We start from the raw sequence: 25,232 nt of genomic DNA, 5'->3' as shown, positions 1-25,232 counted from the left end.
GGGGTTTTTTGTGTGTCTTTGAACTCATGCCTTCGATAGCACCGAAGAATTTCTTACACATTTGCAGGGCTGAGGCAGATGTTGGTTTTCTGTTTGGAACAGAAACGCGAAGATTTATTTGCAGTACTTCTGTTTGTACCAGCATCGCATCTCAAGAGCGGGAGCCATCTGGAGACAAATAGAGTACAGGGACCATGTTCATGCTGGTGTCAGCCTGTGGGGAGAGGCTTTACCACGCATTGTGCCTCTTTGTGTTTGTGTAAGTGGACATCAAGTGTTTGGTTGCATGAAGGGTGTGTGTAGTTTGGTATCCTCGACCCCGTTTTCTTTAGTCCCGAAGCTCTGTGGGATGCCTCCTTATCCTCCTGTTGTAAGAAGTGACGTATCTGCTTGACCTGTGAAATGAAAGTGACTGAAATGTGTCCTCCTTGATCTGAAAAATGGGATCAAAGTAAAAAGCATGCTTCTGCGAGGCACCAAAATAAACCAGGGCTGCCTGTGCTTGCAGACAAGGCTCGCGTTAGCCCTCAAGGTCCTAGGCAATCAAAAATCCCCGAGTCTCTCTTGCCTCTGCATCTGTGCAGTTCAATACGGGAGCGGATGCCTGCTGGGCTACAAGGCTTGTTAGTGCTCCTGCGGGGAGAAGCTGCTGCCGCCGGAGTTTGAGGGCAAAGATGCTTAACTGTTTGGGGGTAGGACTTGAAACTTACTTTTATCTAGCATATGGAGCCTTGTCTCCAAGTACAAGAAGCCCCCAAAGCATTGCAGTGCTCCTGGCATCCTAGAGCAAGCTTTTCTAGCTTACACGTTGTGTTTGTACCCGCAACTCGTGTCCGCCCGCATCCTCGCCGAGAGTTCTGCTGCGGGAACACAGCTCTGGGTACCCTGCGCGCCCGCTCAACTCGCTTAAAACAGGGACAGGGGTAAAGGGAATAACTCGTATTGTTCGGTCAATGAAACAGGATGCAAAAACATAACAGGTTTATTTTCAATTCAAGCTCAAACATAATATCTCGGGTCACGCTAACACTTATGGACATCTGGATCATTTATGAAAATGTTGCTTGATCTCATGAAGGTATTTGTGGTGAGGTTCACTAGAAGACCACCTCTGCCTTGAGCATATAGGGGTTTTCCTAGAGTACAGCACCAAATCGTTTTTACATGATAGTAATGTCACTCTGCCATTCCACATAACCCCTTAAGTTCTTTAGTTGCAGTATTGCATAGATAAGTTGGAGTAAGGAGTAGGTTTTTCAAGAATTTTATTCTCTGTTTAACTGTGGTTTTGTTTATGGAAACACCTATATGCTTGAGATACAATTACAGTCTTAATATTGCAGAAAAGAAGTGTTTATAATTCAAATACTCTAATATAAAAAGGTAAAAATTATTTTGGTTATTATATTTAAGAGTCAGTGTAAAAAGTCACTTCGCAGTATCACTGAGATTTGTAAGACAATGAAGTGCACAAGAAAACTTCACGTTGTATCATCTTTCTAACACTTCTCTCTCCTGGGATGTAGTTTGCGACTTGACTAAAGATATACAGAAGCTCGGTTTAAATATCCTGAAGTTCCTCGTGTCCAGTATTGCTGCTCAAAACCAGGGTGTGGGTGAATTCTTCTTGGAGTAGCCATTGTAAGACTTTTCTTATGGTCCAAAGCTTGGAAACCAGCAATTGCTGCTGGCACAGAATGACCTGTGGCCAGACATTCAGTTGTTTTCTTCTCGATGTTTGTCTGGACAGTATTACTGACACATGGTGAGGGTTTTATTTGATTTCTTCCACTGCTGCTCCCTTCTGAACAGGATTTTCTGCTGCTTTGAACTTCTCTGAGCCCGTGGTCTTGCAAAAGCCTGCAAGTGTTTTTCTGCATTCCTTGAAAGAACAGATTTGATCAAGAGAATGAGCGATCTTCTAAAGCTGCGTTGGTTTTGGGCACGTCGGAAAGGTTGGTTCATGCAGGTGAGTGAAAGAACAAGGAGGGGGCTGTTACTGAGCCTCCACTTCGTATTTCAGGACGTGTGAGTAAAAGCTGTGGTTGGCGTTCTCGTGCACCATCACATACACCTCCCTGCACCCCGACGTGTTGCAGGTTCCCTCCCAGTAGCCCCGGCTCTGGGTGAGCGGGTAAGTGTTCTCAGCCTGAACTAGCACCTTTGCGATCCCGTGCATTTTGAGTTTAAACTGCACGTTGCGGTTCGCCGGCAGCAAGCCCGAGAGCGGCTCCAGGATCTCATAGTCTGCCGCCCACTTGCTGTAGCTCTGCGGGAAAGCCGGCCACTTCGCTTCAGTGTTCAGGCAAGTGATGAGGTAGTTGAAGATGTAGTCGTAATTGCCAGGATCTGACTTCTTCTTGGCGTAGATTTTCAGGACAAAGTTCCCAGCGTGGGGGAGATGGATCTTCAACTCGATCTGGTTCCCGCGGTGGATTTGCATGATGTGCCGCCTGCCCCCGTCCTCCGTCAGGCTGCCATTGTCGCAGTGCAGCGAGGCCAGGACGCTGATGTCCTTGCCCAGGGTGAAGGTGACAGAGCAGCGCCCATCGTTGGTGTGGATGACGGGGTCGGGGTGTGACGGCCTCAGGAACCCTTGGCGCTCTGTGAACCAGCTGGGTCCAACCGGCTGGTGCAGGTCCTTTGGGAAGCGCATGGCCTTGTCCACGGACTTGCACTCTACGACATACTCCAACACGCATTTGTAGATGGCTTCGGAGCCTTTGGAGGGCTTGGCAAAGATCTGCAGCTTGTGGCTCCCTGTCTTCTGGGGGTAGATGTCCAGCTTCATCCCATGTTTTTTCAAAGTCATTAAGCCATGCTCATCTGTTCCCTTCAGCTTAAACATAAATAGCGTGGCAGCGCGGCAATCCACTGATACAGAGGCTTTTCCGTTTACTGTGAAATACAAAAGAAAAGAAACTGCGTATGAGTTTCAGTACATTTTTTCTTGTACGCCCTGTTCTAGGAAGACTAATCTGTCCCAATAAATTGCCGCTTCTCTAATAGTAAAATAAAGAGCTGCAATTGATAGGTCACAGCTTGCCAGCGCTCTGCTGAGACCAGTGTCCCTCAACAGGAACGCAGTGACGAGTGGCCTTTGTTTCGGAGATGCGCGTTTCTCCTGCTTTGATACACGCTGAAATGAAGCTGTGGTGCTATAGAATCTGAGAGCCTGTGCGGAATGTAACTGAAATTATCATCAGCCCTCGTGCTTGGGAAGGGCCAAATTAGATGTGATTAGACCTGATTGCTGGTCCAGTAGCTGTTTCAAGAAGCTTCAGAGAAAGAGCAGGAACCCTCCAGTACACAGATAGGAGATAATCTGCCTCCCTATGAGCCTGTTTCTAAACAGCTTGAAGACAACATTAAGTCCTTAATTGTTGTTTCCATTAAGTTTTAACTGTGTTCTTAGTGTTCAGAAATTAGCTAACTAGTTAAATTCCTGCAGCTCTTTTAAAATTTGATCTTAAACGTGGGCCCTGTACTTCGGTGCTGTTACCTGAATATTTTTCTTAAAAGAGTTGCTGGTCTTGCTCAAGGTGCTGGGTATTGCACAAAGAAGCGCCTATTTATGCGTTGTTCAGTAACTCAGATTTTTGGAACATTGTAAAAGGTTTTAATCCCATTTTCAAGCCAGAGTTGCTAATATATTGTAGCAATACTCCTAATTTTGCGCCACTGATGCTGGTGGAGAGAGTATCTCGTCCTCTGCTTTAGACCCAGGGGCTACTACAATTTTCCACAGCTTGAACAAAAAATAGGAAAGAAAAAAGCCCCTCCTCTGGCCTGAGAGCTCTAAGTGCACTCTGCTTGCCAGAACTAAGCTGGAAGTGTAATTCTCTACACGCATGACAGCAGTGGTGTGAAGGAAGGATGCTCCGCCGGTTCCCGCGGTGGGGTGTTACCTGTTGGGATGACAGCTGTCTCCGGCTGTGCGCTCAGCAGCCCCAACATGTAAAAATTACTCTTGTGCAGCATGTTGTTCTCAAAATCTTTCAGCGTCAGGGTTGGTTTAAGGAGCTGCCAGTTGCTGTTATCTGGGAAGTGATTGTTAATGAACAGAGCCGGGTGAGTCAGAAAATAAAACTCATTGTACCTGGAAGAAGAACGAAGAGATTAGAGGAAAATGAGTAATTACAAACTGATCATTCTTCCCCTGCAGAGGGGTGGTGGTTTCAGCTGGACGAACACAGGGTGTTTTGGGCTGCTGGGAAACTGAGGTCATTTGGTTTGAAATTCTCTGGGCAGAGAAGGAATGTGAGCTCTGGTCTTCCATTTCCAGGGCACATGCTGAGTTTTTGGATAAAACCAGGGTATTTGCACTACCTTGAGCTCCTGACAGAGAAGGAGGCACCACTTGTTGTTTGGAAGCGTGGAGGCACCTTCTCTCAGACAGCTGAGAGCTATGAATCAGGTACCACAAAGAATTGTGTAAACTGAAGGTGTGATAAGCAAAACAAGTTCACTTTTAGCAATTATGAGGCTCAGGGCTGCTGCCTTTCTGCAGGTACGTTGGGCTAGATGGCCTTTGAAGCACCTTCCAACCCAAACTATTATATGATCCCTTGTATAGGCAGCCCAGATACCTTACTCGGGGCTTTGGATCTTGCTAAAATTTCTCACTGTTTGGTGTTTCTTATCGCACCCATCAGCTTTCTTCTGCCTTTGGGGTAGGTTTCTGTATTAACATAGAGGATGGTTCTTTACCTGAAGGTGAACTTGGTGAGAGAATCATCAACAGAACCACTTCCCCAGGTGCTATCGAGCAAATGCCACCTTCCCTCAAGGTAGACGGCGTTCCAGGCATGGTCGGAGTCCCCCGTGAAGGTCTGCCCTATCTTGTACCCAAACCCCTTCGAGTAGCCCGAGAGCTTCATGCACTGGATTCCTGCAATGCTAAAAGGAAACCATGAGATGCAGCAGGAGGTTGCTGTTGTCAGCCTTGCAGCGCACTTTTGGGGAAAGATATGAGGAACAACAGCCAGCACGTCTGCAGAACTTCAGTCCCGTGGGTCAAGTGGACCTACTCCAACACCCTGCAGGTGAGTCCCAGGGGGGTTAAATGTCCAAGTGTGCAAGTTTACCTCTCTCTGAAAACTAACTCTGAGCATGGTGACAGGCTACAGTGCTAATGTCAGGGCTATTGCATCTAGAGACAGGCACGTTCTCCCCCTGGACCACTGACATCATGTAGAGACTCTTTTTCTGGGCTATGTGGGGTGGACATGTGAGGTTGACCCAAGATGATGATGCCCAGGCTGTTGGGGGCTGTTTTTTCTTGTAGTCTTTGCATAGGCACTTGGAGGGAGGATCCCACTGGATGATGGGGCTTTTCTCGCCCAGTTTTTGCATCTTCCCTCTCATTTTGTCTGCACCATCAATTCAACGCTGTTAGAGGAGGATGACAAAGATGAAGTGCGCTTAATTGCTCTCTGTCTTGTTACTCCGTGGAATCCCTGTGATGCTGTCCACAATTAGCCCGTGTAATTATAAATTAAAAGTGTGTCTGTTCATGCTTGTGTTCTCTCTGTGACCGCAGGCCTGGCATTTGACACCAAGATATCTTAGACCTCATGGGATTGTGAATGCTGATTTAGTTTCCTTAAAGAGTGAGTTTGTGCTTGCCCAGGGTACAAAAGATTAAATAGTCTCTTTCAAAAAAAATAACAAATTCCTGCCTTGATGTGCAAATAGGATTTAAATAAGCACTGTGTTAATAAGCTCTCTGCCGTTGATAGCAATGGATTCTAACACTGGCATCTTATTTCAGCATTAATCTAGAAGTGTTTCACTTATTGTCTTCTGTGTAGGATGTATTGATGTTTTTCATCGTTATTGAAAAGTACGTTAAACTGAACAGCTACCTTAAGTAATAAACTGTGTGTGCTTCAAGAACAAGGTTGTCCACATAGTGTGAGCTTCACTCAGAAGAACAGTGATATTTACGGGGAGGATAATTAGAAGTGGAGGTCTGGTTAGAGATGCTGGTCGCTGGCAGTGCAGAAGTGTCCTGGGGGGGACGGCTTTGTGCACAGAGACGATGCTGGTTTAGAGGGCAGGTTGTAGCTTCAGCTTCTCATACAGACTTGCTAAACTCAGGCTTTGTGTTGCTTTGTTATTTTATACCTTAAGAGTATCAAATTCTTTAAGAAAGCATATGGAAAATAGCCCGGGCTGCCATGCAGCGATAGCGAGGTGCTGCCCGTCACACGAGCCGTTCAAAACGGCCGCGGCAGGGCTGGAAGGAATGCCATTGAGAAACCTGGTGTCGCAGGTGGTCTGCACGGCCCTTGCCAGCCTGCAGCTGCCCGGGAGCCAAATTCTAACGGGGCGCTGGGCAGTAAATCTGGAGCAACTCCACGGACATGGCTAGTGAGAGCTTGGATTTACACGGTGTAACTGAGACCGGGAGCTGGCCCGGGAACTTTAAGGAAGATTTGATCTGAAGGGGCCTAGCGGGAGCTAAGTACCAAATTCCCGCAAATTTCATGGGGATTGGTGTGTAATCCTTCTAGGCTTCTCTAGACATTCTTAGCTGGGAGATTCAGAGAGAACATTAAGGGACAAGTTCTGCCCATCATTCTCTCCATGCTCTCACTTACAGCGAATGTTCGCCAAGCAGCAAGAAGAGTTTGTGCTTGGATGTGTTCAAAGTTCCCAAAAGAAAGGTCAGAGCATTTAAACCTTGGTCTTTCTAATAATGGGCAGACAAAAAGCCAAGCTAAAACATCCTGTAAAAGAGCAAACCTGTGCTGGTGAAGAGAATGATCATGTCTCTGTTCTTGTGTAAATGTCTTAATACAGATAAATTAACCAGGCAGAGAGAAGATTCAGAAGATCTCCAGAAATGCAATGTGATGGTAGAAGATGACCTAAATGCAGGGTAGACTGGAAGAACTGTTACGAACCAGTTGACAACATCTGCTTGGGTACAGCAAGGAGGTTAAAAGTTAAGTTACTTTTCTGCTTCAAAAGCAGTAGGAAGTAATCTGGATCTTGCTACAGGTGTCATTGGAATTCAATGGTGCCGCCTTGCCTTTGATTTCAGGTTGACTTTGATGTTTTCATCTGAAAAAGAAGCAAATCTGGCTTCTCTGGAGGGAGACAGAATGGTTTGGAGTTGCGGTAGGTAGGTGTACGCCTGGAAGGAAGGAACAGCTACTGACTGCAGACAACAGGAAAAGTGAGAGGATGTGAAACCGGGATTATTTACAGACTAATTTAGAACAGGGAGCAGCAAAGTGGTCAGACCCGCTGTTGGGAGTGCGGTCAGCTTTGCTCCCAAAGATGCTGCTGGACCCTCTCAAGTGCAAATCTTTGTTTTGCTTTCATCGTGAATCCTGGCAAGCGAGTTTCTGAAGTCCAGACTGCCAGGTTTTGCCCTAAATTGAGTTCATGGATTTACACTCCCTGATTCGCTCGGCCATGCCATCTCTTTGAGTTGGTTGTCAGCTGAGAAGCCCTTGACTTCAGTGGGACCTTCTGTGGGGGGACTCCTGGTGACTGGCAAATTGGGTTGGTTGTTCAAGCTGCCTCAACAGGAGCTAGGAAAAAAAGGCCTGTTATAAGACCTTTTTTCCCCAAAAACTTGTCTCTGACAAACCTTTATATAAGATGACTGCTCTTTGCCTCTTGCCTTTATGCTTAGACCCAGCATAAGACTTGAACAGTGCCCAAGAGGAAGGGATGGGGAGATCCCCTTGCAAAATCGGGGTGTTGTCTTTGGTTATATAGTTTTTCAGGAAAGGAGCTAAACATTTAGCTAGTATTTGACAAAAGTAGGAGGCTGGATGAGTGGGAGGTTTCCCGAGTCACAAAATGAATAATCAACCTGGAACTGAGGAATTAAGAGTAAATCAACAGAGCCTGAAAATAGTAAAAGATATCCTTGGAAAGATTAATGCTTTTAATGAACTAAATATATGCTTTTTAATGAATAGATGCAAATTTCCCCCACTGCTAACTGCTAACAACTGTTATATAAGATGCAGTTATAAATTCATACTTCATCATCCTGTTTCTTTATTTTGCTCTTTAGAAAGCAAGATCCGATATCACGGGGTATGTTGTTGGTTGGAAGCATTCACCACTTTAGCATCTGGCAGTGTTTTTTGGTTTTTAAATCTGTCCTTTTCCCCCATAGATTTTGTTTGTTTCATGCTGCAAACCTCCTCAAATCTTTTTGGATGGTGTGGAAAGCCAATTGTTACTTACACATACCAATTAATAACTGATCTTATTTTTTTCCCAATGCTAGCTTGTAAATGGATGCCGTTCTGGGAGAGCCACCTCGCAAGCCCACGCTCTTTGGAAAGTACACTGTTGCTTTCTGGCATTAAGAAGCCTCTTCCAATCTTGTGTCCCTGAGTCGTCAGGTCCAGTTTTCTCCTCTTGGACAACCTAAGACTGGTTCTAAACTTGCCAGGAACCTTCTTTTTGTTCACTCTAAGCTAAACTATGGGATACAGCTGTGAGAGGTGAGGTGCTTCTCCATGCTGGGCTGCTTGAGGGTTGCCTGGCACCATGGCATCTTCTTTCTGTGCTGGGTTGGAGAAACAGCCATCTCCTTGCTTTACGGGGTTGGAAGAATGTGAGGGAGGTGGGATTTGTGCTGCGTTCATATGCAAAGCACCTGTGCTCGCTGCCAGGGAAGGGGCTGCCTCTTGAGGAAATGGTTTTGTGGTTGTAAATTCCTGCTTTGTGGGGGGAAAACCCACTCATTTATGCAACTAATCCCCAGTGGAGTCAACATGGTTTTGTAGGCATCTTAGTTATTAAATGCTGACATAGCTGGAAGATGGGAACTGCAGTATTAGCCTTGGCAGTGATGCACCTTGAAACTGGCTGCAGGACGGCGTGGGGAGTGGGGGGCAGTGTCCGGGGGGGGTCTGTAGTAAAAAGGGGACAGGACATCTCCAGAAGGCTTTGGGAAAGCTCCTGGGCCTGTGCTCACCTCCTGCATGGGAGCGTGCTGGAGAGGCCGCTCCTTCTTGTTGAAGTCTTGCCATGCTTTTAACCTTCACGTACAGATACTCCAAGGAAAAAATGAGCTGCTTCTAACCGAATTAGCTCCGTGTTTTCATCTGCCATTATGTTAATGCAACGCGAAGCTCAGCAGATGGCACAAAGTAAATTATGCTGGGGAGGGGGGTGTGGAGGGGGTGGAGGAGGAAGCAAAATTGACCTTTTGAGGACTTGCTGTTTCCCCACAGCATGGTTTGAAAGCTCAAGTTCCATGTCCTGCTTAAAGTCGCATCAGTCAATGCAAAGGCAGACATGAAAGGCACTGAGATGCCGACGAATGTCAACTCTCCCTGGCATCAAATGTTTCTGAACTTAATTTACCTGCACATGTGTTCAAAGAGCTCCGCGTATCCCTCACAAACGCTCTTCCTGGTCTGAAGCACGTCGATGGGTTTGCTCGACAGCTGGCTTTTGTCGCGGTAGCCCACCACGTCGTATTCTGTGGGAAGGAACGCGGACAAAAGTTCATCCCAAAGCCCGAGGCAACGGGATCGATGGGCAGCGGGAGCAACCCATTGCTTTTCATCTCCGTGAGCCTAAGCAAAGAGAAATGAGTCGTAGCATGTGCTGCACAGAGATGGGCAGAGAGGGACCAGGTCTACCTCTCATCACCATTTGCTCTAAGCCTGGGCTGGGATTCTGCAGTTGAACCCGAATGGGAGGAAAAAATATCTGCTCTCATGTCAGGGGAACTGCAGTCCTGTTAAAGTGCAAAGAGTTCTACATTTCAGTGGGTTGCACTCATGCTACTGTCCAAGGAAACCACTGAGCTTTTTGCGCTTTTGACAAGCAATTTGTATTTAAAAATACCTGGAAAGTAGCTTGTTGGGAAATACCTGAAATGACTTGTTGCGAGGGAGTCATATTAATACCTGGAAGCGTAGGAAATCTTAATTTGTTGGAATGAATGCAGAAAAGCAGAACAGCAGGGTTCCTTCAGACAGAGCTTGAGGAACTGGTCTGGGAAGGTTAATTCAATACTGCCCAACCTTGGTCATGTCCATCACCTCTTTCTTAAAATATGAGCATATTTTTCTGACAAAGCTCTAAGGAATGCTGCATCAGCTGATTCATCTTCCCTTTTATGCTGTGGAAGAGGGGGGAAAAAAGCTGGTGACATGCTGTATTTGTGCTTTGAAATGCTGCAACCCCTTGGCTTTTATCTATGGGGCTTGGCTGGTGGCTGCCTCGGGGTTGGCTTCTCCTCCTGGGCTGTCCACCTGGCCACCAGCAAAGCTGCTTGGAGAGCTTGCTGTCTGCTTGTGGCTCCGTAGTGATGCTAGAAATATAGCTAAAATAATTGGTTTTAGTGCTCCTGCATAGAGGTAGCGGTCCATTGCAGGCTGGGGGTTGAGTTGGGTGGGAAGAGATACCCAGGGAGCAGCGCTTTCCCTTGAAATCCAAACAGGGAAGGGGTCTATATCATCAGACGATTTAAATTCCTAGCACTATGTTTATCTCCTGTACATGTAAATAAGGGTCAGGCTCTGCAGGAAGGAAGGACAACCAGGGGCAAGACAGTGTGAAAAAATATTGCGAGATCACAGCGTACTGCCTGGATCAGAGACAACTTGTGTGTCAGGTGAATGGACTGACTCAAACCAAACTGGCTCTCCAAGGTGGGATCTGGCCCAGGCAACGGCCAGAAGTGGGTTAATAGTGTAAAGACTTGAGTGATCAGTGCTGGGGTGGGGCGAATGCTCGGTTTTCAGAAATGCACTGAAATCAGCATGTTTGAGGGCAAGATTAAAGCTGTTTGGGATTGAGCTAACTGTGCTAAGCCTGCAGTTGCTGGCAAAGCTCTGCTGGTCTCCGTGGGTGTGAGATTAGGGCAGTGCTAGTGTGGTTACACCTTGGAGTAAGGTGAGTGGGAGGTACAGACTCATCATATGGAAAGGAGTCATTTACACACAAACCTTGTAGGAAGGGCAGTGCTGGGAGAGGGACTATGGAAATGGAGATGGCGAGAGAACCCCTGAATGTATTTCTGGATAAATACACCCAGAAAACCTTCCTTCCACCCTGCACTTGAAACTAAACCATAAGACATAGCAAACTGCAATGGCAGCGTCATGGGGGTGACAGCCACAGCCTTATCTTCTCAGTCAAAGATCTCAACCTACCTATGTGATGGCATATCCACATCCATATGGCTCGGACTTTCTCCAGATCAGTCCGGGCTTGTTTAAGCAGGGCTTTAACGAGCTCCTCCACGCTGTTTGTGACATTTACCTGTTTGTGAGGAGGAAACATTGCAAGGTTGCAGTAAAGAAATGCTCCATGCTCCTTTGTTCTTCTAAAGCTGGTGAGACCTCACCTGCCAGGAGACTGCTCTAAATCCAGCTTCATTAGAAATACAAATTCAACAGTGTAGTTTCACATTTTGAGCAAATACTTTTGGTTATAGTTTCCCTGCTGGAGTGGGATCTCTGTTGCTGATGTTTGCAGGGAAACTGGGTTTTTTTGGTTGTTTGGGACACTTTGAGGCACATGCCCCGATAGCTCAGACTGAGCCGGTGTTCGTGCTGGTTTCAGGGAACGTCCCTGCAGGGGAGCTGGGAGGAGGACAGAGGGGAAAAGCAGGACTTACTTTTAATGCGTAGGCATCCAGCTTCTCAAATTGCCGCAGATCGACTGGCATGGATTTCAAAGAGGATTTGTCCCATGGATAGGCTGGGAAGAAACGAGTTGTCATTGTCTGGGGAAGGGAGGGGGGCATTTTTTCCTGGCCGTGCTCTTGGACAAGGGGACAGGGCTCCTGCTCAGGGAGCAGAGGACAGCAGGGCGCTTACAGAGGCCCCTGACAGCTGCACAGAACGCAGGAGCCATCCTGTCTAGTCTGTATAATTTGGGCCGTGCTGGAGCGGGAGCGGCCCCTCTGTCTTTGGTGCTGCGTAACAGCATCGAAAATCCCAGGATATTGTGGAGGTGCGTGAGATACAGAGCAGGAGTACCAGGGAAAATCTGTGCTGTGGAAACCCTGGTGGAAACATGACTTAAAAAAAAGGTTATATATACATATATATTTATAACAGCAGCAAAAAGCTGCCTTTCTCCAGTAGTTTTGCTGAAAACACTGACCGCTGTGCATGGTAAAGGGCCACGATTCTGTGCAAATTTGAGCACATGAGAGATGTTACATGGGGAGCGGTTGGACCAAGACGGCGTCTTCGCAGGCTTTAGCCTCACAGTTCTACTCTCTGTGAACAAAGGGTTAATAACTTGCACTAATTAATCAGATAACTTATTTTTTAACAGTCTCCGGATAAGCCGACACTGTGATGCAGCGATATCTCAGTGCACAGATGTCTCGGGTGGACGTCTCCCCTGGATCGCCGTATGCTCAGCGCTGCCTTTGCTTCTGAGCTGGGGAGAGGACTGAGCTCTACAGCAACCACTGCCATGTGCTGTCAAAGCCCCTCGGGACTAAAAGGATTCTTCTACCTATCTCTGCAGGATTGTTGTTTCTCCAGGAAAAAAAGGGGGATTTAAAAAGGTTTGCGAAGTGAAAATGCTGTTGTGTGACTCCTGAGTGCTGGGAGAGGTGAATGGATGGTGCTGTAGAGGTGGCCAGAAGGTCTGTTTCTGACTGGCGAAGGTGTTTTGTTAATTTAAGCCCTGCTTTTCTTGCAAACCTGTACCCGAGGGAGGAGTTTTGGGGTGTCCCGCATCCCGGTGACGGTGTGACCTGCCAGCCGGGATGCAGGCACCCATTGCCCGTCCCTGCGCTGCGAAAATCTGTGTGTAGGCACACGGCATCTGTTTCTTTAACAGCCTTCTTTGTTTATCTCGTTTTTTTCCCTTACAAGGACTATTACGCTGACCTAAAGAAAGATAAAGCAGATTTACGCATTTAAAGGTTCCCACTCTCTACAGCTCTGAAAATTACTTTTTGCCTGTTGGGAATGGGATGTTTTGGTATGTTTTTAAATTGGTTGTCTGTTTTTCGTCTTTGTCAGGCTATCGCTGCAGAGGCTCCTTGTGGTAACTCACATAACCCTGTGCATCATGCCTGTTTGCAGAGCACCTGCCTCGGCTGGGAGCCTCGGGAAGCCCTTGGGCACAGGTGACATTCCCAAAGCCATCCTTATGAGCAGGAGGTTGGGGAGCTGAACGTTACTCATGGCAGTGGAAAGTAAACCCCTTGTCTGTGCGCTTCGGTCAAGGCTTGCAGCAGGGTTTCTAGGACCAATGGGTTTCCTATCTGGGGCTGCCCTGCCTTGTGTCCCATCGTGCCACCGGCATGGGGTGAGGGGACAGCTGATAGTTACCATGCAGGTCTTTTCCTCCTGGTGACCGAGGGGCTTCAGTACTCTGGAAACCTGGAAAATTAGAGAAGGGAGCGTAGGGTGAGCAGTTGTTGGCAGGAGCAAAAGGGCCGGTTCTGGGCCCCTCAGTTCCAGCAGTACAGGGAACTGCTGGAGAGAGTCCAGCGCAGCCACCATGATGCTGAAGGGAGTGGAGCATCTCCCGTGTGAGGAAAGGCTGAGGGAGCTGGGGCTCTGGAGCTGGAGAAGAGGAGACTGAGGGGTGACTCATTCCTGGGGATCAATATGGAAAGGGGGAGTGTCAGGAGGATGGAGCCAGGCTCTTCTGGGTGACAACCAGTGACAGGACAAGGGGCAATGGGTACAAACTGGAACACAGGAGGTTCCACTAAAATTTGAGAAGAAACTTGTTGGGGGTGAGGGTGGCAGAGCCTGGCCCAGGCTGCCCAGGGAGGTTGTGGAGTCTCCTTCTCTGCAGACATTCCAACCTGCCTGGACACCTTCCTATGTAACCTCATCTGGGTGTTCCTGCTCCATGGGGGGATTGCACTGGATGAGCTTTCCAGGGCCCTTCAACCCCTGACATTCTGGGATTCCGTGACCAACAGAAATAAATGATTGCAGGGAGTGAGACTGGGTGGGGGAAAAGCTGAAACTGAGGCATTTCTTTGCCTGTTCTTGGGCATCAACACCCTGCAGAGGGGCAAAACGAGCTGCCTGGACCTCAGTGTGCCCTGTGTCCCCTCCCTGACATTCCCTAGCAGTCAGGCAGCTCCTGTTCTGGCCCAAGGGCTGGGGACAGGTAACCCCTGCCCAGCACCCAGCCAAACCCCCAGGCCTGGAAGAAGGGAGAGCTGAGCTCCAGCACTCTTAGCTGATAACTCTGCAGAGCTCTGCAGCAGCTGGAGGATTTCTGAGGGTCCCCATGTCCCCCAGACTGTCACCACCCAGGGCTGGAGGAGGAGGAGACCAAGGATTTTGCTCCACAAGCCCTAAGTGCTGGCAGGGTCCAGCAGCATCTGCCTGGCAGGGAGAGCAGACACAGGGCTTGGTATCCCCCCAGGGTCCCTGTGGGGACCTGTCCCCCCTTGGGAACATGCTCTGGGGCAAGGGCCAGCGGGGAGGGACACACCGTGGCTGAGCAAAGCCTCACCTTTGTTGTCCTGACCTCTCAGGCTGGGCAGCCTCTGGGGACCTGCAACAACCGCAGCATGGTTAGTGCATCCACCACAACCCCTGGCTTCGGGGTGCAGCATCTCCCGGGGGGCTTCTTGCCCTCCCTGCTGCTGCAAAAAGCGGCTCCTTCTCCCTCCCACCCTTGGCCACTCCACCAGGGTTCCAAGCCCCGTCTGTACCTTTTCCCAAGGAGAGCTTCTTGATGAGTTGCCCGGTGGTGTTCTTGGGGTGAATCTCCACTGTCACTTGGGTTTCTGCAAGAAACCATGTCAAACTCCCTAAGAAAAGGAAAATCTAACTGGGACGCAGAGAAGAAGGGTGGGATTGCTTGTTGAGGTGTCACTGAAGCCAACTCTTAACTTTAGCAAAAGAAACGGCAGTTCTGGCAGTTGCAAATGTACCGAAGCACTTGGCTTTCCCAGCAAAACAAAGCGCCCTTAAGATAAACCGTATGGTCAGAGAGACTCTGGTCACCTCCAGTGTGATTTGTAAGCCTCAAAAAATAAAAGACAGCCCATTATAGCCTAACAGGTGATAAAAGAGATCATAAATAAAGCAGAGGTCCTCAGTGAGGATTGTGTGGCAGCTTAAAAAAAGAAGGTTTATCACCATATTAAACAGCTCTTGATGGAGATACGGTAAGCAGGGAATCAATTTCTTTCATTGATTTTTCTTGGAATCGAATAGAAAAAGGCTCAGAGCTCTGAAAATGGTTTGACTTGTGACATTAAAATCTTTGGCAGAGGCTGTTGCCTGTAAGAGGCAGCGACCAGGTGTCCTGTGGAACTTGTGCTCCATGTGCCGTGATGCTCCAGAACAACCTGGGGGTCTCGTGTTTCAGGCTTCATAGAGAAGCGCAAGGAAAAAAATCAGCAAGAATTACTTGAATTTTTTGAAAGAGACTTCATTTGTTTTTTTGCAAGTATTTCAGAAGGTTTTGCAGCCTGGGGAACCTCAGCATCCTCATGGGCTCCCCGTTTTGGATTGGACAGAGGTTACGTTGGAGGTGGAAGGTCAAGATGTCAATGCACCTCGGGGCTGCCATCCCATCGCATGTGCTACCTCCTGCCGTTTTATCCAGATCCTCCTGCCATTTGGGGTTTTCCTTGAAAGCTGTCTCTTAGAACCAGCTAATTAGGCAAGAATCTGCACTTTCATCAAATAATAAGTTTTTCTGCAGACTTTAACTTTAGAAATAATCTCATGTGATTATGCAGAAAAGTTTGATGTCCTCTAAAGCCCCAAAAGCGGAAGGCAAGAAAACCTGTAAAAACTCTAAAAAAACACTTTTAGATCCCAGAGTTTTACTCTAATTCTGGGATGCTTACGTACATCGAGGAGTCAAGATTAGAGTGGGTTGCTATATCCTGTCAGTGAATTCAAAGGTAAAATAAAGTTGTTTCTCAAAGACATGACTTTGTGCCAACAGGATCGTTTCCTTATGATTTTTATATTCTCAGGGGTCCTTTTTTCATTTCTCAAGATTATTATCATCTTTGGGTTTTTGTGAGGTTTCTTGCCAACTTCCACATTCTCTGTTTTCCCCCATAAATTAAAATTGTTTTCAAGAAACCCATCTAGTGACGAGGATTGCCTTCTTTCAGTAAGTTTAAAATGCATTTAACAAATTATAATATGTAATTCCACAGAAGTGTTTCCAAGTCCTACCAACTAATGGTATGGAATGGCTGCCGATGTTTCTATGATGTTTTTTGCTATTCCTAATCAAGCCATCCCTCATAAAGAAATACAGAATCGCCAGTGTGGGGTATTTTTGCTCTTTTGGGCTGTTCTGAGGGTTGTTTGATTAGAAAATAAGCTTGAGCGGGAGTTCGCTCTGAAAAAGTATCATCCCTTGGGTCACCGCTTACCTTCGTTTGAGTAAGGAGTCACGGTTTTTGTCTTCTCGCAGGGCTCCCTGGAGACTCGCCGGCCTGGATGGACAAAGGAAAACATCTGAGAGCCTTGCAGAGAGTGGGGGCTGGATTAAATAAACCTGTGCCTTTGCACTGAGGTGAGGAACCACACGGAACGCTTGACCCCGTTCTGCAGTCTCAAAGCCCAGTTGCTCATGGTCCAGGGGATGCTCCAGCGTGTTTGCCTCAGTGGCCTTGGCACCGGGCTCGTGTCATACAGTTTGTAAATATTGTAGTGGTGCCGGCTGCTCGGTGGTGTCAGAGGCTTCACCAAGATGGTTACAGGGGAATTTATTAATACCTATGGTGCTAGAGGAGCCAGAGTTCTGCTCGTGCCTCTGGCATCCAAATTTCCTTGGTAACCCCAACGGGGATTTAACTTGTGCCCAACGCAGAGCTGCAAGGAGAGGTTTCCCATGTGCCTACCAAATACTCCTGCCATTAGGTTGGGGTGGTAGATGATTGATACTGTTCTCTGGCTCATACTTGTGCTCTGCAGCTCTGGTTGCAGACCCTCTTGAACATGATGGAACAGTGAGAGAGTGCTGAGTATTTATCACTTCCCAGAGTGGCTTTTGTTATCTGCTGTCTGAGACCTTCAGATCTTTTATAAAGAAGCCTCAAAGCTGTATCTTGCCGTGCAAAACTGCTTGCTCACGGTATGTGAGCAGCATCCAGCCACCACTGATTTCAGAGGGACTTGGCTCAGGGCTCCTGTCAAGCATCGTAATGGCTTTTACAAACTGCTGTTTGCCTGTGGAAGCAAAGCTCCTGTTTGGAATAACTAGAATCTACTGTTTGGCACCGGGAGAGCTAAGCTCTGTCTTGCTTTCCTTTGCCTTTCTCTGCTAGGCACCACATTAGGCTTAGACTACCAGGAAAGCAAGTCAGGTGCTCTGATTCCCTTCCCCGAAAGCTTCTCTGTCCCGTAGCATCGCGGTCCTGCAGCCAGGGGTAAGTAACTCCTTCAGATATTCCTTCTGAACTCTTTTGGGGCAGAGGGGTGAGGAACTGGCAGGGGAACGTTCAAGACTAGCAGCTATTTAATTCCTGGCGAGCAGTTACACCTGCCTTGTGCTTAGCTATCTCTGAGTGGGGCAGATGCAGAAAGGGGTGGGGGACAGATGGTTGAAACCCCAAAGTTTTGTTGTACGCCCCAGACCCTGGTTAGGCTGTGTGAGTGCTGGGGAAGGCTCTGGAAGCTCGATCTGCAACCTGAGCGATTTGGGGCACTGAATTTCCCCCCTGTCATCAGCTGGCTGTGAAACATAAGAGCTCCGCGCACCTGAAATCTGAGCGAGCTCAGTGTGCAGGAGGGTCCCTGGGCACGGGCTCTGCAGTGCCACCCATGGGCATGGGGTACAGGAGAGCGTGGAGGGGACACTTCCCATGGCACATGGCCCCCGAAGCACTGGGAAAAGGGAAGGGTTGTTTCAAGCCCATTTATGCTGGAGAGGCACAGCTGGGTGCTAAAAGCTTGCAAGTAGGTTTTGCGTAGTGTGGGTAGTCGATGAGCAAAGTGAGAAGGTGACGTACCGTTAAGGTCTCTCTGCTGGGGTGGCTGTGCTCTGCTGTTGCCATTTCCGTCATCCTGCAAACCTATAAAATACAAACATGAGGTTGGCAGGCTGCCTTCCTGGAGTGAGGTTCTGGCATTGCCAGGAGGCCAAGCACCCCAAAAACCTTCCTGTAACCCACCATACCAGCTGGACCTGTGTGTCATCAGGATCCACTTTCCCTATCTCATCTGCAGCATCTGCTGCACTCCCTGTTGCTAAGAGCATAAAATACCAGGAGGAAGAAAGCGCAATTGTCCATGCCTGTGTTGCCTTGATAGGACTTGCTTGTATTTGGGCAGGTGCTGGATGCTGCGTTAGGTGAAGCATGAACACAACTTCTGCGCTAGCTCTGCTTATCCTTGTGAGCCTGGAACTGCTTGTCTGAAAATCTAGCTTTCCCCCAAGGTTTTAGAGCACAAATTCTCCTTTTTCTCCCTTTACTCCTGCAGGGAGGGTCCCCTGTACAGTTGCAGAGTGCAGCCTCAGCTTTTTGGAAGATCCTCTGAAAGACAGGAGCTGGGCCAGGCAGACTGTCCCAAACTGGAGCTATAAATGGCTCAGGGGAGTCATCCTTGGAGACAAAGCCTAGACACGCTTCAAACAAAACACTTTCGCCCCTGTACTCTGTTGTAGTAGGTGTGGGTCTGGGGTGAAACAGCTGAGCTCTCGCCCTGCTCCATTTGCACAGCCGAGACAGCCCGTGGAGGCATCTCAGGGCCACTGCGGGACAGAGCAAGGTGCAAACATGGTCCTCGGATTAGTATCCATGCCTGTCACCTCTTCCTGCACCCTGGGGTGCATGCAGCAGAGCCAGGCACTCAGCACCATGCAGCATGCAGCGCTGTAGCAGCACGGGCTCTCCTGCACTGGGAGGACCAGTCAAGCCACGCTGGGCTTCCGCAAAAAAATGTTTGCAATTTTGGGGTTTTGCAGCATGTCTGCAAAGGAAAAGAGGAGAGAGGAGGAGGGGGAGAAAGCCCCAACCCTGCTCCAAAGCTGCTGCTTTGCTTCACCGTCCGCCGGGCAGCTGATGCTGGATGTGCAGCCCTCCCGTCCCTTGCACCCGCCGCCGGCGGGACATTACCTGCGCCGCGGCCGCCTTCCGTCTGCCTCTCCCTCTGCCCTTTCTGCTTGCTGGCCGTCTCCTCGGGGTGGACAATAAGCAGCAAATTGATGGTTACTGCGCTGGGATCTGCCTTAAAGTCCATGGTCCCCATCAGAGCACGGCCAGGGCACCGGTGTCCCCGCGGAGCTGCGGCCGCTGCGAGCGGCCCGTGTTTATTTTCCACCCTCGGAAAGGCGAGCGTGCTCCCCCCGCGAGCCGCAGCGCCGGCGGGCTGGCCCGGCCAGCTGCACCATGAGTTTTCTGCCAAAGCCGACCCTAATGAAGAGGTTACAAGTCACCTTTGAAAGGAAATGGCAGGAGGGATCCGTTTCCCTAAAGCAGAGGAAGGAGCTGCGTTTCAGCCCGGGGACGGGGGTCTGGTTTCAGAGCGTGCCCCTGGCTCCCTCTCCCCTCTCTCTGCCCTTTTCGGCTTTAAGCACTTGTCTACGCTCAAATCCCCCAGCAGCGCAGTTTGCTGGGGGGGATTCGCTCCCCGGTGCTGGCAGAAATCCTTAAAAGGCTTTCTCTTTTGATCCGCTCCCCTGGCAGAAACTTAAAGGATGCTTAGGAGTATAAATAATAACAATAACTGCTGCAGGAGGAGGGCAGCAGCTGCGGTGGGGAGAAAAAGGGCTAGAAACGGGGCACGAGCAGCCGTTTGCGGCGGGGAGGATCAGTCTTTGCAGGACTGCTCGGTGTGCAAAGCGACAGCAGCGAAGGGAATTACAGGGTGCGAGCGGTGCTGTCCCAAAGGAACCAAAAAGTCAACCTTCCTCTTACCCCCGTGAGCCCGCTAATCGAAAAGGACAAGCCGTGCAAATCCCCGGCTTTCTAGAAACTCTCCCAGCCCTACAAAATGGGGGACAAGCAGGGTGACAGTGTGGGTTAGCAACCGGGCTTAGCTGGTGCCTGCAGCTCGCACGAGGGGCTGGCAGGGAGACACTTTCTAATTTTACCGCTGGCCCCCGTCCCGGCCGGCTTGGCTGGTGGTCCCGGGGGAGCGATAGCACCTGTGGGCTGAAGGACTCTCCAGCAGCATTGGGAAGGGCTGGCAGAGGGGGTCTGGGGGGCTCAGCACAGCTAAGGTGCCTTTTTGTGGGTGTCCTGAGCACTTTTTGGGCAGGAGTGTGAGAGCGCTGGGTTTCACGGGCTGGGGAGGTGGTTGTCCTGGATCCACAGGCAGGAGCTGGTACCGCTGCCTGGTGTTAGGTTACTCATGTTTGGAGACACAGGTTTTCCCCGTGGATCTCTATATAAATCCTGTTCCCTCCCCATCTCCTGCCCCTTTGCTGTTCTTGAGCCCCTTCCAAAGCACGGACAGCCGATACGCCCCTGCACTTGCTTGCAAATCCAGCCCTAAGCATCTCCTCAGCAGATCCAGAAATAGCGTATGTGGCTGTGGGGAACCTTCCTCCATCCAAACTTTGCTGGTGCACCTTCACATGGTCCTGCAGCCTCTGCAACCCCTGGACAGTGCCCACAGCATCCCTGCTGAGAGGGGAGTGTCAGGGTCGGGACATTGCGTGTAACCCTCAGTAACACAGCAAACGTCTTGTGCTGGGGTTGGATAATGTTGTTGAGGTCCAGGCAGCGGTTCCGCTCTTTGGTGTGTGCATCGGAACAGTTTTGAGTTCGGGGTCCCTGGCTGAGCCCTGGCTGTCAGGAGGTGGCTGGACCTGAGGAGGAGGAGGGACAGATGCGGCTGCGAAGCGCTGGGCTCTGCCAGGCAGCCTTTCCAAGCCAGCTGGGGCTGGCCCGTCTCCGGTTCAGGTCCTCGAGATTTATGGCTGCAGTGACTTTCTAATCACAGTTTCACCATCTGCCCGGTGGCCTTTAGCACCCCCCTGTCACCTGTCACCAAGCCCTGCCTGCACCCTCAGCCAGGAGCACCCTTTCCTCCCCATTGCACCTGCCACTCATCTGAGGTGCAGCCCACATTCCTGTGGGTCCCTTCTCCCTTATCATCCCAGGTAGGACAGTCTGATCTCCTGAACTGCTCCTGGGCAGGGCTGCAGCCTAATTCTGCTGTCACCCATGTCCTGCACCAAACTCTGCTCTGGCCAATGCATCTTCCCACTGACCTGCTTCACTCTGCTGCTGCCTCCTATCAAGAGTGATCGGATGTTGGTCTCTGCTCCCAAGTAACAAGCAGCAGGATGAGAGGAAACAGCCTCAAGTTGCGCCAGGGGAGGTTGAGGTTGGATGTGGGAAACAATTTCTTCCCCAAAGGGCTGTGGGGCATTGGAACAGGCTGCCCAGGGCAGTGCTGGAGTCACCATCCCTGGAGGGTTGGATAGACGGACATGAGGTTCTCAGGACATGGGGCAGTGCCAGGGGTGGGGGAATGGTTGGACTGGATGATCTTGAGGGGCTTTTCCAACCAAAATGATTCTGTGATTTCCCTGCACATCGTGGCCTTGCTCTTCCAGCAAAACAGCTTGTTGCTCCTCCAGGTCTGCTCTCTAACCTCCTTCCTCTCCAGCTCCAGAGAGGTGACAGCAAGAAGGAAAAGAATCTGCTTGGGGATATTTGTAAAAGAAGGTTTTGTGGTTGCATCCCAAGTCACGTTGAGACCATGAGCTGAGCAACACCCAAAGTAGCGCTGTGGTGGCAGCAGCTGATGTTGAGACAATGCATTTCTCCCCTGGCACCTCGGGGCTGGAGCTGCCACAGCCGAGCACATGGTGGCCGCTGCTTTGATTGCTGCCGCCGCTTTCCTTCCTGTCAGGCTGCAAAAATCGGTGAGGGTCTTATTCTAATTCAGTGAAAGGTGCGGTGGCTGCAGCTGGCCCAGGTGCCTGCAGGCAGCAGTGCTGCAGCTCAGCACAACGCAGCTCCGCTCTCTGTCCTCGGCTGCTTCAGCCAAAAGCTGTTTCTGATCCTGTCGTGGTGACAGTGCCATGAGCACGAAGGCAAAGGCTTTCCTTGATGCGGGTGCTGCCGCCTGCCCCTGCACCAGCAAGCCCTCCGTGTCCGATTGGTTTCCATAGCTAAGCCTGTCACTGGGATAAGGTCACGACCAGCAACATCTGTGTGCCAGGCTATTTTTGAAGCCAAAAAAAATAATAAATTTACATTTTGAGGAGGAAAAGGAGAAAGCTTTTTATTGCTGTGTTGATTTTAAAATAAAGGCAGCTCTTTGAATTTACCGTAGGATTTAAAATGCTCACCTAAGTTCCAGGGAGATGAATTAATGGCCAGAGAACAAGAGAAGCTATCAGAGTGGCGTGATTACATGTATTTACCACATGGCTGTCATTTCTCCAGGGGTGATCTGGGGGAGAGAGAGACCGTACAAATGTAGAGCAAGAATTAGGTTATTTGAATCCCATTGGGGAGAGAGGAAAATTGCAGGCTGCATTCCCCAAGAAAGCATTTTAACTCTTTTGTGGGTGTTTTGCCCTTGCAGCAGAAGCAGGGTGGGAAGATGCACTACCTCTGCTATGCCGAGGGACCTGGATGAGGTGCCCAAATGCCTTTCTAAGGCTATTGTAGATGCCTACACCTGGAAAAAGTAGGGCTGCCCCACTCCATGTTGCAGAGACGCAGGACATGTTCTCCTGACGTGCTCTAGCTGCCCACCTTGTGGAGATGGCTCACACCCAGTGGGACGGGGTCTTCTCCTTGCTGGTTCTTGCATTATGACAAATAATATCCTCATTTCTCCACCCATGCAGCCCGTCAGCAGCTGTCACCTCTAAGCCATGGAGCCTTTGTGCAGTTGTTCCTGTTGCTGCTCCTCCTCTGCGCCCCCGTAAGCTGGACCGTGCCCCTGTGGGGACAAGGGACCAGGGCCAGACGTGCTGCTCCACATGCAGGTGCACTAATGATTTCTGTCTTGTTCTCCGTGCTGTTCCTGTTGAAGTCCTGTCCCAGCACCAGCTTTGCTTTGTTCGCCCACCACTGAGCGGGTATTTTCACAGAACTATCCACAAGATCTGTCTCCTGACTCAGAATAGCTCATTTGGAGCCCATTATTGTGTGTGTGTGTGTGTATATTTGGAGTTTATTTATTTTTTTTTTTCCAGGCATTACTTTGCATTTGTAGATATTGAAACTCAGCTTCCATTTTCTGCCTCAATTACAAGTTAGCTTCGGAGCGCTGGGATGCATTCATGTTGTGTAACGCGTTACAATTGCACTCTGATGAGTTTTAATCTCCTCTTTTGGCCTGTCCTTTCTTCCTCCCTCCGACAGAGCTGCAAGGCTCTGTGCTTATTCTCCTCCCAGCAGCTTCCAAACCACGGGTTGCTCAGATGCTCTGCTGGTTTTGCAGCTTTTGCTGCATCAGCAGCTGTGCTTTATGATTTAAGACGGCAGCAGAACTTTCCACTGAACTATAAACCCGTGTATTCAGTTTCCTGGTATCCGCACACCCGGGAAGCAAAGTGACGGCTTGGATAGTCCTGCGAGGTGAGGTCAGGACATATTTAGATTGCAGGCAGACAATTGCAGGGCTGGTGCAGAACCAAATCGAATGCCACGGCCCCCAGGAAGAAACCTGGTGGGGGTGATGCTTTGAAGCAGGAGTCTCCCTGCCTTGGGTGGGCATTGGGGCTGGGATTGCTGGTCCATACAAGCCAACCTGCTGGTCCCTGGGATGGCACAGCACTCATGCCAACAGGGAGCGTGGGAACAGCACTGTCCTGGCTGCTGCACAGGGATGCTGGGAGCAGCCATATGATGTGTATAGAGCTGGGTGAAGGGAGTGGAGCGGGGCTTGGTGATAAGCAGTTACAAGGAATTACTGGAGAGAGTCCAGCGCAGGGACACAAAGATGCTGAGGGGTCTGGAGCATCTTTGTGCTGAGGAGACACTGAGAGAGCTGGGGCTGTTGAGCTGGAGAAGAGAAGCTGAGAGGAATCTGATCAATGGGATCAATAGCTCATGGTGGGTGTCAGAGGATGGACCAGACTCTGTTCAGTGGTGCCCAACGCCAGGGTGAGGGGCACCGGGCACAGACTGAAACACAGGAGGCTCCATCTGAGCATGAGCAGAAACTTGTTTGCTGGGAGGTGCCAGAGCCTGGCCCAGGCTGCCCAGAGCGGGTGTGGAGTCTCCTTCTCTGAGACATTCAAACCCCCTGGACCCACCTGTGTGATCTGCTCTGTGACCCTGCGTGAGCAGGGGTTGCACTGGGGGATCTACAGAGGTCCTGAAACCCAACCAGCCTGGGATTGGGGAATGCAAGTGTCACCTCTCTCTGCTCAGAGAGAGTGCTGCAAATATTTCTGCAGGTTTCTGCTGCTTTCCCTTTTAGTTGTGAAAAACAACCTTATCGTGAACATCGCTGCTCTTTGTCCCTTGAAGAACGAGCTTTCGGCAACTGAAGATTCAGCAGATGTTTTGCTAAGGTTTCTTAAAAATGCAGACGGTGATGCCCAGTGGCACAGACCTGCAGGGGTGTCCTTGTCCCCTGGGGTGGGTCCCTGGCATGGTGGCAGCAAGGCAGCGCTGCAGGGGGGACGGACGGATGGGACTGCTGGCAGGACATTCTCCACCCAAGTTTGCCAAGGCAGGAGAGCTGTGCTGGCCTGTCTGTCAGAGCATGGATCTGTTGACCTTCAGCCTGCCGCTTGGCTTAGGTTTTGCTGCTGGCCTTTCTAGACAGGGAGAGCAGCTCTGGCCGGGCTGCGTGTGGTCATTAAGGCATTAATCCTTTTATAATCTGCAAATAACGCGTTCTTTGAAGGCGGTGGGGGCCAGTACGACAGACCCCTTCCCCTGACCTCACTGTGAGGCTGCTGAGCTCTCCCGGCTGCTGCTGGCCCCTGGAAGAGGTTTCGTCCTCTCCCAGCCACCCCTAGACCAGCTTTTCCTGCATTGGCCGTGGATACCCTGCAGAGGCTTTTGGGATAATTTGTTAAGGTGTCCTGGTAACCTGAATTATGCATCAGCCCTGCCCTTGGGCGACGTGCTTTATTGTTAACCACTTACCATAAAATTACCCTCAGACAAGCCAGGTTAATGCATGATGCGAAATGCATTTGAGATGGGTGGGATGGTTACAAATGTTTTAGGAGATGTAGGTGAAGAAATGAAAGGGGAGAAATCCATGCTGTTGTATAATATATCTACTTACACCAGTATTAAATATGAAGGGAGTCTCACAACATACCCCTTCTCCAAAACTCTGGCTCTTATACTGAGTGATTCTGGTGGTGATGGTATAACTTTTGTT

The 25,232-nt window shown here is 49.7% G+C and overlaps 1 protein-coding gene and 1 long non-coding RNA gene across 3 annotated transcripts in view; one reads left to right on the top strand and one right to left on the bottom strand.

The window, feature by feature from the left end:
* Positions 1-959: 959 nt before the first annotated feature.
* The window catches only part of KY (kyphoscoliosis peptidase), a 32,644-nt gene continuing 8,371 nt past the window's right edge, over positions 960-25,232 (bottom strand). Inside the window, exons 1-12 of one of the 2 annotated variants that reach the window (XM_065073110.1) lie at positions 19,031-19,463; positions 17,924-17,986; positions 16,343-16,405; positions 14,651-14,725; positions 14,449-14,490; positions 13,299-13,349; positions 11,618-11,700; positions 11,151-11,259; positions 9,349-9,466; positions 4,711-4,899; positions 3,909-4,099; positions 960-2,898 (exon numbers count right to left, since the gene is read on the bottom strand). In XM_065073110.1, the coding sequence (XP_064929182.1) occupies positions 1,997-2,898; positions 3,909-4,099; positions 4,711-4,899; positions 9,349-9,466; positions 11,151-11,259; positions 11,618-11,700; positions 13,299-13,349; positions 14,449-14,490; positions 14,651-14,725; positions 16,343-16,405; positions 17,924-17,986; positions 19,031-19,163 (2,019 nt within the window). In that variant the 5' untranslated portion in view covers positions 19,164-19,463 and the 3' untranslated portion in view covers positions 960-1,996. Of the gene's footprint in view, positions 2,899-3,908; positions 4,100-4,710; positions 4,900-9,348; positions 9,467-11,150; positions 11,260-11,617; positions 11,701-13,298; positions 13,350-14,448; positions 14,491-14,650; positions 14,726-16,342; positions 16,406-17,923; positions 17,987-19,030; positions 19,464-25,232 lie in introns of those variants that run through there. The other variant, XM_065073109.1, reaches the window with a different exon arrangement.
* LOC135580189 (uncharacterized) overlaps positions 8,911-25,232 on the top strand; it is a 28,861-nt gene continuing 12,539 nt past the window's right edge. Inside the window, exons 1-4 of the long non-coding RNA XR_010474489.1 lie at positions 8,911-13,093; positions 16,384-16,485; positions 17,240-17,341; positions 22,729-23,464. This is a non-coding gene — a long non-coding RNA (uncharacterized LOC135580189). The remainder of the gene's footprint in view (positions 13,094-16,383; positions 16,486-17,239; positions 17,342-22,728; positions 23,465-25,232) is intronic.

This window comes from Columba livia, chromosome 9 (genome assembly GCF_036013475.1).
Source record: "Columba livia isolate bColLiv1 breed racing homer chromosome 9, bColLiv1.pat.W.v2, whole genome shotgun sequence".
NCBI classification, from domain to species: Eukaryota; Metazoa; Chordata; class Aves; order Columbiformes; family Columbidae; genus Columba; species Columba livia.
The sequence above is the reverse complement of the archived record's forward strand: the minus strand, read 5'-3'. Positions and strand labels throughout refer to the sequence as shown.